At 49.6% G+C, this 11,137-nt stretch overlaps 2 protein-coding genes across 3 annotated transcripts; both read left to right on the forward strand.

Annotated features, from left to right (window-relative positions):
* Window positions 1-56: 56 nt before the first annotated feature.
* LSM7 (LSM7 homolog, U6 small nuclear RNA and mRNA degradation associated) lies at window positions 57-1,391 on the forward strand. 2 transcript variants are annotated; one of them, XM_026688636.2, is made up of 4 exons: window positions 57-165; window positions 280-370; window positions 462-533; window positions 800-1,391. In XM_026688636.2, the coding sequence occupies exons 1-4, from the start codon at window positions 160-162 to the stop codon at window positions 940-942; spliced, it is 312 nt and encodes a 103-aa protein (XP_026544421.1). In that variant the 5' UTR covers window positions 57-159; the 3' UTR covers window positions 943-1,391. The 2 variants fall into 2 exon arrangements, with proteins under 2 accessions (XP_026544421.1, XP_087811442.1); XM_087955316.1 differs by having other exon boundaries at window positions 108-192.
* Window positions 1,392-1,637: 246 nt separating this feature from the next.
* LOC113426261 (kelch-like protein 21) lies at window positions 1,638-7,521 on the forward strand. Its single transcript, XM_026688618.2, has 3 exons — window positions 1,638-4,044; window positions 4,862-5,273; window positions 5,660-7,521. Exons 1-3 carry the CDS (start codon window positions 3,135-3,137, stop codon window positions 6,354-6,356), a joined length of 2,019 nt encoding a protein of 672 aa, XP_026544403.2. The 5' UTR covers window positions 1,638-3,134; the 3' UTR covers window positions 6,357-7,521.
* The last annotated feature ends 3,616 nt before the right edge of the window (window positions 7,522-11,137 follow it).

An 11,137-nucleotide genomic window follows, 5' to 3' on the forward strand; every position in this document is an offset into this window, starting at 1 on the left:
GGGTTTCGACCCAAGGACCCTCGCGCGGGAGCCCCGGAAGTCTCGGTGGCCCGCGGAGGCGCCTCCGGTCACGTGACCGCACTCCCCGTCGCTCATTGGAGGCGAGAGGGCGGAAGTGACGCCACGAGGGTCCCGGCCGCGGGATCCCCGGCGAGCAAGATGGCGGTGAGCGGCAGCCGCGACGGCGGCGGGGTGGGGTCAGCGGGTGGGGCGGCTTTCCTCCCCTCCGGGTGGCGGTGAGCGGCGGCGGGTCCTGACGTCCTTCTGCTCCGGCCGCAGGACAAGGAGAAGAAGAAGAAGGAGAGCATCTTGGACCTCTCCAAGTACATCGACAAGACCATCCGCGTGAAGTTCCAGGGCGGCCGGGAAGGTGAGCGGCGGGGGGGGCTGCCAGTGGGCTGGGCGCCTGGGTTGCGGTGGCACGGAGAGTGCCGGGCATTTCTCCCTTTCTCTCCCCACAGCCAGCGGCGTCCTGAAAGGCTTCGACCCGCTGCTCAACCTGGTGCTGGACGGGACCATCGAGTACATGAGAGGTGGGTGCCCGAAGCCCCCTACCGTCCCCCGCCCCCGACCGGAGGGAAGGAGGCAGGCGGCGGCGGCCCTCGGGCTCTCCCCATGAGGGGTGGGAGACGGGGGTGGGCGGGGGCTTTCCTCTCGGGCGTTTCGTGACCCAGCTAGGTAACCTCATCGGGGCTGATGGGGGGGGGTCCTGCTCTCCTATCTGCTGCTCTGGAGCCGGGGCCTTTGCCCAGGGGCGCCTGCCCATATAACGCTTTCTGATTCCCCCCTTCCCCTTCAGATCCGGATGACCAGTACAAACTCACGGAAGACACCCGCCAGCTGGGCCTGGTGGTCTGCAGGGGGACCTCAGTGGTCCTCATCTGCCCGCAAGACGGGATGGAAGCCATTCCGAACCCCTTCATTCAGCAGCAAGATGGCTGACCATTGTTCTGTGGTTCAAGACCTTAGGAGGAGTGGAAGGCGGTTTCTGGAAAGGAGCCACATTTGCAGGAGAAATTATTTTTTTATGCTCGTTTTGTATAGGAGGAGGAGGAACTTATAATATTTGTTCTTGTTTTGCGTGACACTGTGTGGGGCCAAGAAATAGTCTTACAACGAGGTGGTGTCTTTTGTCTGCAGTGGGCTTGGACCATCTTTTCTGCTGTAAACCATTGGAATCGCATTGGAAAGTTTGGTAAAATCCGACAGACTATTCTGGTTGGTTCCTGTTCCTTTAATCTCTGGATAAACAATCTGATCGCTCCCTGGTTTGGTCCTGTGTCCTCAGGCCTTCATCTTTGCTGATAACTCTGTTGTTTTCTCAGGAAGGCATCTAGGACAAATGAACAGTAGCCACGTGAACATTTAGTCAGAAAGGAAAGGTGATAAAATGTGTGTAGTTTGTGAGCATTCATTTTCCTTTTCATTCCTTGTTGAAGGAAGAGAATTTATTTGACAAATAATAAAACGCATCCGGAATCTTCTCACAAGTTGAATGTAGGAGAATGTGAAAACTCATGGGTAGTGCACATTGAGAAAAAATTATAAACTGTCAATTTAAGTGGTAGGCTGGGCTTGAGGCACAACAGCTGTTTTCTTCAAAATGATTCCTGGGATAGAATCTTGAACCTGGTCTGTATCTGCTTGCTTGGTGGCAAACTGACCATCTTTGCTTGTTGGGCTAGAGACTTTGATCCACAGCAAAAAGGTAATTATTCCATTTACATCCTGGCCCGAACAGTGGCCCAGCTTCCTTTTCCAGTTTCTTGCCTCTCTGGGCAAGCTGCGTTTCTATCTTGGAGACAAATTGGGCAAGCAAGGGCTTGTATGTCAGTCACAGGGTTGTGGTGAAAACCTGTGTTTGAAAGGCGGGGGGGAAAACCATTGGCTGCAGAAGTTGGGAAAGTAATCTGCCAACTGTTGATAACAATTGTCTATACCCAAATACAAGATTTTCCAGGCCAACTCATTGAGGGATAATTTTTGACTGTAAATTTCTCTGTACTTAATACCATATTGTCATAATGAAGAACATGTTGAGGACTAAGCAGACTTTGATGGACAATCACTAAAATGGATGACTGTTGAGTAAAAAAAAACCTGAGGGAAGAAAAATCTGAACTCACACCTTCCAATTTCCATTGAGGTTCATCTTGGCCCTCTAAGGGGGCTTCTTACCACCTTTTGCCACTGACCAATAACATGAAAGGTGTGCTGTGTGAATGAGAGTAAAAGTGAGGTGCTAAAATAAAGCCTTTAAAATCCACTGTAGGCTCCTATAGGGTCTGTAGGTCGCTGCTGCTCCTATACTGCATAACATCCCTAATGTTAGGAATTTTATAATGGAGGGCAAACTTATAACACCAAGTAGTCTGAATCTCAAAAGATAAGGGTGTTAAAAAGGAAGATAACACAAATGGCAGTCAGTCGTCAAAAATGGTTCTTTGGGCCAAGGAGGGATTTGCCCATGGCTGACTTGTTTCACCAAAGGTACATGCGGCCTCCCAGGCACAGTGTAGCCCCATCGTTCCTGTTAGGGTTAAGTCTTTTGAAATTCCATTTGTTGCAATGTTTAGGTAAGGGTCAAAGACTTGGGCAGCTGAGCAGTTACTAACATTTCATCCTTCTGTTGTATTATGCAACTCGAGGTGGCAAACATTCTTAATACTCCTGCCTCCTCTTTTCCTCATAACAGCCCTGGGCTGTGCAATCAGAGAGAGAGAGAGAGTGGTGCAAAAGTCATCCAGCCAGCGCTGATGCCTAAGGCGGGACTGGAACTGATGGTTTCTCGGCCTGCACCTTTGCCCCGATACCAAACCGCCTTCCCACTAGTTACCTTGTGTCACCATTTCTAACCTCAGGATTGGTGTTCCTTCTCTTGTACGGAAACAGTTGTACTTGCTCCAGGCGGACAGGCAAACAAGTTTGCCACCAGGCAGCAAGTGGGCATGAGGGGTTGTGACATGGGTCCCTGGGTAAAGGAGCCTGGCCTCTATTTTTAGGGTTGGAGTTGTGTCTATATCGGGCCTAGCAACTGCTCTGCTGGCCCATCACCAGGGTTTGAACGGGAGCCAAGGTCACAGGACAGGAAGGCGTTTTATTCTGGGTTCGGCTTCTCGAGTCAGCCAGCCGCCATGGATCCGTCCCCGTGTGTGGCAGTTCAGGCCAACCCTGAGAGCGATGCAGTCCTGGAAGTCGGGGGAAAGTGCTTCCCGGTCAACCGGTGGGCCCTGGCCCGCCACAGCAGCTATTTTGAGGCCATGTTCTTTGGTGGCACCCGGGAATGCACAGAGCGGCACATCCGGATCCAGGGGCTTGAGGCGGAGCCCTTCCAGGCGCTTCTAGACTTCACCCGGACAGGCAGCCTTGGCATCACCCCTGGCAATGTCACCAGCCTTCTGCAGACGGCTGACTTCCTGCGGCTGGAGGCTGCTAAGAGGCGCTGTGAGACCTTTCTGGAAAGGGAGCTGCATGTCTCCAACTGCCTGAGCCTCAGGGCCTACGCACAGCGCTTTGCTTGCGTGGCACTTGGTTCTGCTGCCCTCAATGTGGCCCTCAGCCACTGGGCCGACGTGGTGACCCATGGCGAGGTTGAGGAGCTGCCCAAGGAGGCTCTGATGGAGCTGCTGCAGAGTGACGAGCTCTTTGTGGCTTGCGAGGACGTGGTCTTTGACACGGTGATGCAGTGGGTAGTGGCCGACCTGCCCGGGCGGGCCAAGGATTTCCTGGAGCTGATGGGCCTAGTGCGAGTGCCCTTCCTCAGCCTCCCCTTCCTTGGCCGCCTGGTGAAGAGCAGCCAGTGCCCCGGGATGGGCACTCCGGCTCAGCTGCTGAAAGAGCTGGACCGCTTCCCACCCCCCAACTGGCGGGATGCTGCCCAGGCCCCCTGCGCGAGCCGGAGCTGTGAGACTCTCTTTGTGATGGCCGGGAAACGTGACCAAGAACAGCAGGAGCTCTTCCACTTCCTGCCCAAGACAGGGACCTGGCAGGCCTGCTCGCCGCTCAAGCGCAGAAACCTCACCCAGTATGCTGTGGCTGCCGTGGGTAATGCTCCTTCCCCAGGGGGGGAGTGGGAGAGGGTGGGCTCTGGGCTGCAGCCCCGTAGCAAGAGGGGGGCAGGGAGAGAGCCATGGCTAAAGCAGCTCTTGGCTTGCTCTACCCTCTAGAAGCCCCCTCACCAGAGCTGCCCGGTCATTGGAAAGGCTCTTCGGCTCTCTGCCCTGGGGCTGGTTCCTCGCCTTGTGGTTGCTGGGCCTTTGGCCTCCCTTCCCAATGCCCAGGGTGGAACTGGAAGGAAGAGAGAGCTGGGATTTGAATCTGGGACTCTGCTCCAAGTCCTGATGGGCTGCAGGCTAGGAAGGGAGGGTCTTCTGGATGCACTCTGGGCAGTTGCTCTGCTTCTGGGTGGCAGGGAGCCCCCTCACTTCCGAGCACCACGTGGCTGGCCAGGGTAGGGCCTGGGCAATTTGGGGGGAGGTGCCCCCAAAGTATATAAGTGGGCGATTTCGAAGCCCTTTGGGAGGCCATTAGGTGTCGTGGCCAAATAAGGAACGGATTGTTCTGAGGCAGCCTACCTTGGGGCTCCCCTTCTTGGGCGACAGCTGCTACCGGGGCTCACCTTGGACCTTTGGCTCCAGGCAGGGCTCTCGCCCCTCCCCCTCGGTGGGTGGCAGTCAACCTGCCCCACTTTGGGATGCTCAACTGGGTGCTGCTGTGAACCTGCCCAGTGCCATGCTGGTGCTGAGGTCCTGGGGGAGGCAGGGAGCCGCCTCCGCCAAGCCTTTCCTTTTCCCAACCAGGCGCAAAGTGCCAGCCTTCCCCGGGCACAGAGCCTCCTCCTTTCCCTGTGCTCTCTCTGCAGGCAACCTCCTCTTCGTCACGGGAGGGAACTTCCGGGAGGAGTTTTTCTGGGCCCCTGTGGACTGGGTGTGGATCTACAACAGCTGGGAAGACAGCTGGATGGAGGGGCCAGCCATGAAGGAGGCTCGCGATAGCCACTGCGCAGTGGGGGTTGGCTTCCACCTGTATGTCATGGGGGGGAGCACCCTGGAGGGCGTCACCCCCAGCGTTGAGCGCCTCGCCCTGGCGGACTCCTCCTGGAAGCCCACCCACCCCCTGATCCACCCCGTGGAACGGGCTGGAGCCATCGGTGTGGGGACGCGGATCTACGTGGTCTGTGGCCTGGATGAGAACGGGGATGTCTGCCGGGCTGTTCAGCGGCTGGACATAGAGACGGACATGTGGGATGTTGTTTCTTTCTCACCGTTGCCAAGGTGAGGAGTGCCGGCTTTCCCTTTGGGGGAGGGGGTGGGCTGCAGAGAGGGGAGGACTTAGATGTTCCCTGGTGTCTTGTGTGGCCAAAGGAGAGGTCAGGGCCAAAGGGGGACTTTGGGACCATCTCTGCCCTTCCTCAGATGTGCTGTTTTGGGGAGAGATTCCTTCCTCGTGCCAGGTTCAGGCAGACGAGGCTACCGTTTGAAGGGCCACCCCAGATGTGGAGCACCCCATTACAGCTTCCCAACCCGACTGAGCTGTTGGGCTGCTGGCAACTCAGGCTCTGTGGGGAGCTCCAACAGTGGATCCAGGTCGCTCCAGAGACCAGTGTTGTTCGTGGGGTGGCTCCACCCCCACCCCCCCGCCCTACTTCTCTTTCCTTCAGGTATGACCTCTGTGTGGCAGCCTTGAACGGGGCCCTCTACACTTTTGGAGGGGGGGCCTTCCGCTTCGACGTCTACACCGACGAGTGGACCCCTGTGGAGGATGATGGCCTGGCTCAGAAGTTCTTTGAAGGATGCAGCTCAGCCAACGGACGCATCTATCTGCTGGCAGAGAGGCGGGGGAATGCTGCGGTCCCAAACATGGTGATTTTGGACCCCTACAAAGAGACGTGCCAGGACCTGGGCCACCGGCTCCCCTGCCCACTCCCTATCCATGGCATGGCCTCTGTGCGCAGGTTCAACACCTGGGGGGGGCCAGGCATAGTCAGAGGTGCTGCCGCCTCTCTTCTGAACAGGTCCCCAGGGCAGAGATCAACCTCCACGGAGGGTACACCTGAGCATCCCTGTTCTGGCAACATTGGCCCTGAGACACGAGGGGGATTCCTTTCTCAGATCCAGAGCGGGAGCCATCTTGGCTGTTCCCTGGTGTCAGTCCTGGAACCCCCAACTGAAGGTCCTCCAGCCCCCATGGAGCCGGTCCCTGCATTCAGCCTCAGCGCGTCCCACAGGCTGAACACACCCAAAGCCCCCAAGCGCTGCTCTTCAGGCCCCGTCTCACCTTTCTTGCTCTCCCCTGGAAAGACACCCCCCCCCTCATCTTTTCCAATATCCTTCCTAAAATGGGGTGCACAGGACTGACCCATGCTGAAACACAGGGGCCTCTTTTGGTCCTGGTTTGACCTACTGATGCAGCCGGGGATGTCATTGCTACAATTGGGGAGGTGCCATCTGCCCCCAGGAGTTTGTTTGGTTTTAGCAATGTGGCTGATCACTGTATTTAGACAATTTATATGGCCACCTAGCCAACGTACAGTGCAGGGCGGCAGACAGTTCAACCAACCAACAGTAAAATCAAAAACATAATGACATAATGCAGATTACATCGCAGGCAATTCGGCAGCTATCCAGATCTGTCAGGATGAATGAAGTTATTATCCTCTTCCATCCAGATGCCTTAGTGGAGAGCCTATTCCAGACAGAGCCGGTCAGATCGCCTATTCCAGACAGAGTTTCCTTTGATTCACTCTGAACCTTCCTTGCCAGGCGCTCCTTGGGGGGTTTGCGCACCTGCGCCTTTGGGCTTCGCCAGAGGTGGCATTCAGCAGGTTCTGACCAGTTCTGGAGAACCGATAGTGGAAATTTTGAGTAGTTCAGAGAACTGGCAAATACCACATCTGGCTGGAGATTTTACAGTATCCTTCCCCTGCCATGCCCACCAAGCCACGTCCACAGAACCGGTAGTAAAAAAAAATTGAATCCCACCACTGGGCTTCGCCCACCTCCTGCTTCTGACCCGCTCTGGGGCCCTTTCCAGAGCAACTCCTGGCCTGAGCTTTGTGTTCTGGCTGGGATTCTTTTAGGGCAGTTTGAAATCTCCCCCCCGCCCCGCCAAATGTGGGAATGACCTTCCTGGCTCCCCTTGTCTGCCAGGTTTTGCCCCTCCCCTTTGTCATCCTGGGAGCATTGGACGTTCTCCTCCCCTCCCCCCGCCCGATGATTATAATAGCCCTAGACTGGGGTCACTGTGATGTAGTTCCCCCTTTTTTGAAAACGGACTATTTGTAGGGAGGATGTTCCCGCTGGATTTCCTTTCTCAAGCCTGGGTTGGCTTTGCTGCAGGAGGTGGGAGGTGGAGATGCTGAACTTGATCTCCACGGAATCCGTGTTTTTGCAGATTTGTTTGTAATTTATTTTCTATTTTTTTAATTAGTCTTTTTAAATTTTAGGCTTATAAGAGAATATTTGTACTTCAGGTTTGAACTTCAGGATTTTTGATGCTCTCTGTACTTTTTTTTTCTGCAAACATTTCTGTTAGGTATAACATTGATACCAAATATGGTTTGGGTGAATAAATATATAAAACTTAGATATCATGGTTTAAGTGCTTATCACTTTAAGCACAATGCAGCAGGCAATTAGCCGATTAAGGGTGCGGTTAGAAGTTACAATATAAGGAAGCATTAGAAGCTGGAAAGCTTGCTGTCTGTAACTGCCTGGCTGTAACTGTGTGCTTACTGTAACTGTGTGCTGCTGCGAGTAACTGTGTGTTACTGTGACTAACTGAGATTACTGACTGTGAGTGCCTGTGACTGAACTGTTATTGTTTGCTACTGTTTGCTGAATATCCAGCGTTTGTTTCTCTGGAGAGTGAAACCGGAGGAGGAGAAGATATCTTTATCGGCTGATAAAGATATTGCAAGGACTCTTAACTTGGACTATACTAGTGAGTCTTACTGGATGGAAATACTGTGAATGACTTAATGGACTGAATGACAATGCTTAAACTCTAACTGGATTAAAAACTATTTAAACTACAAACAGTGTTTGTGTTCAGTGTGTGTATACTCTGGGGCCCTTCCGCTCTCCTTTGGCTGCCTGGCTTGACTACTGCTGCAATACTCTTCTAGGGTTAATTCCCAAACCCTAACATTGGTTATGGGCCCAGCAGCATAGTCTAACTAACCAGGATATAGCAGAGAGAGTTGGTGTGAGTTGCACATTACTGTAAAAACAAACTGTTTTAATTAGTTTAAAATAGTCAAAATATCTGAAGAGCAATGGCACAAGTAAATTTGTCACAACTGTCCATGATATCCAGGCTGGATGGAACAAACTATGTTTCATGGTCAATGAAATGTGTTTACTTCTACGCAGAGAAGGTTTGTGGGACATTATAGCAAACCCACCAGATGTGAGTAGCTGGGATCCTGTTAATGATGATGATAAAGAAAAGTTACAAGACTTTAAACTGAAGAATGAGCAGGCTTTATGCATCATAGGACTGACTCTCTGTGATCAGCAGCTTGTCCATATTCGTGGAGAAGAAAATGCTGCAAACTGCTGGGAGAACCTCAGGAAGATTTATGTTCGGGACAGTGTAGGAGCACATATAAATCTTACACGGAAGCTTTTTCGAACGCATCTTCAGAGGAATGGAGATATGTTAGTTCATTTAAACTGTATGAAGAGCATTTTTCAAGATTTGCAAGAAAAAGAGCTTATATTTAATGAACTGCAACAAGTCTACATAATATTATCTTCATTAGATCAAAGCTATGATGACTATGTGACCTCGTTAGAGGTATTGCCAAAAGAAAGCCTCTCATTAACCGAGATTACAGGCAGGCTACTAGAAGAAGCCAGAAGAAGGCGTGAGCGTGACGAGCTGAGAGAAGATAAGAAAGAAGAGAATTTATCTTCAACAGCATACACAATTAAAAAGTGTTTTAATTGTGGAGGCAGAGGACATTTGGCAAGATTCTGCAAAAAGAGAAAAAGCCAGAATGTAAAAAGCCAAAGAAAGCATTTGAACTAGCCACGTTTAGCAACTCTGATGTGAAGAATAATCTATGGGTGGTTGACAGTGGCGCATCCCACTGCATCACAAGAGATAAGACAAAATTTATAAAAATGTCTACAAGTTCTCAACATATATCTCTTGCCAATGGCTGGAACCTGAAAGCGAAAGGTCAAGGTTTTGCACGTTGTCCGTACATAAACCAGGATATAAAAATGTTGTATGTACCGCAACTAAAGTTTAATTTGCTTTCAGTAAGGGTATTAGATAAATTAGGTTATGTAATTACTTTTAAGGATAATAATTGCATAATTGAAAAAGATAACAAAAGGGTAACTGCAGCTTTAAATGGAACATTATATGTCTTAGATAATAGTAAGAAAGGGAGGCTCAAACTGTATTTAATAATATAAAGCCTCATGAAGAATGTATCCATTTATTGCATAGGCGTTTGGGGCATGTAAATTTTAAAATGCTAAAACGTACAGTTGAGTTATCTGAAGGAATAAGGTTAAAATCTTGTGATAAATATTTGCGTTGTAATGTTTGCTGTGAAGATAAGAGCAAGGTATTGCCTGCAAATAGGCTAAATGGTTTCAAAACAAAAGAACCTTTAGAAGTGGTATTTGCAGACATAATAGGTCCAAAGAAACCCAGTATGGGAGGTGCTAGATATATACTGAGCATTATGGACCATTATTCTAGATATGGGTTTTGCTATTTAATGAAAAGCAAAACTGAAACATATCAACATTTTTCAATTGGCTTAGGTTTGCTGAAAGAAAGTCTAAACGTAAACTGATAACCCTGGTGACAGATAATGGTACGAATTTATTAATAACAAATTCCAGAACAGACTTAAGGTAGCTGGAATAGAGCATAAGAAGTCTGCTCCATACAGGCCAGAACATAACGCTTTTATTGAAAGAAGAGGCCAAACACTACAGGCAATGGTTAGAACAATGTTAAATGATTCTGGGTTACCTGATTCTTTGTGGGGGAGGCTACAATGTGTGCTAATAACATATTGAACAACGTTGTTAATACAACAACAGGTGAAATACCATTTACCAGATGGCATGGCAGGAAACCTGATCTAAGTTACCTGCACACATTTGGTGCACCAGCATGGGTGCATATTCCTGCACAACTCAGAAAAAAAGGGCAACATAGAGCTAAAAGATTTTTCTTCGTTGGTTATCAGGCAAACCATAGGGCATATAGATTTTGGGAGAAAGGCACATCTAAAGTGTTATGTAGTGCTAGTGCCCAATTTCTAGAACATGAAGGATGGGAGAAATTAGAACAGGATGCCAATAAAGATGTAATTATTGAATCCTATAGAAATCCCATTAGTTATCCCTGTAACTTTAAAAATAAAGTAAAGAGACAAATACAGGATGAGATAGTGCCCATTGAGGAAGAAATAGATTCAATAGCTGAACAGAATGAGGAAGATGAACAGGTAGTAGTTCAACAAAGTCCTCCAGTAAGCCCTGTAATTCCCAGAAGAACTACACGTGTATCTAGACCGCCTGATAGGTACCAGGCTAACACAGTGTGCCAGATTAATCAAGTTCCTAATTCTGTTGAAGAAATTAAAAAGTATCCTACTAAGGAAAAAGAAAGTTGGTATGCAGCAATGAATAAGGAACTGAATTCATTAAGAGATATGAAGGTGTATGAAAATGCAAAATTACCTGTAGGAAAGAAATCCATTGGCTGCAAATGGATATTTAAGGTAAAAATAGATAAGGATGGTAATTTAATCCATAAGGCAAGGTTAGTAGCCCAAGGTTTTAGGCAGAATGCTAATGACTACGATGAGGTGTTTGCACCTAGTCTTAAGGCAGCAACCTTGAGGGCAGCTTTAGTGTGGGCAGCTAGTAAAAACTATATAGTTAACCATCTAGATGTGGAAACTGCTTACTTGCACGCCCCATTAAAACATATTATTTATATGAAAAAACCTGTTGGTATTAAAAGTGAAAATAAGGATAATAATGATTGTTGGTTGTTAAAGAAAAGCCTCTATGGTCTTAAACAATCAGGCTATGAATGGAACCAGTATATTGTAAATGAACTTAACAATATAGGATTTAAAGCTGGTTTAGCCGATCCA

Source organism: Notechis scutatus, chromosome 1, assembly GCF_049901735.1.
Source record: "Notechis scutatus isolate UNSWTSFEM ecotype Mainland chromosome 1, rNotScu1.2, whole genome shotgun sequence".
In the NCBI taxonomy this organism is placed as follows: domain Eukaryota; kingdom Metazoa; phylum Chordata; class Lepidosauria; order Squamata; family Elapidae; genus Notechis; species Notechis scutatus.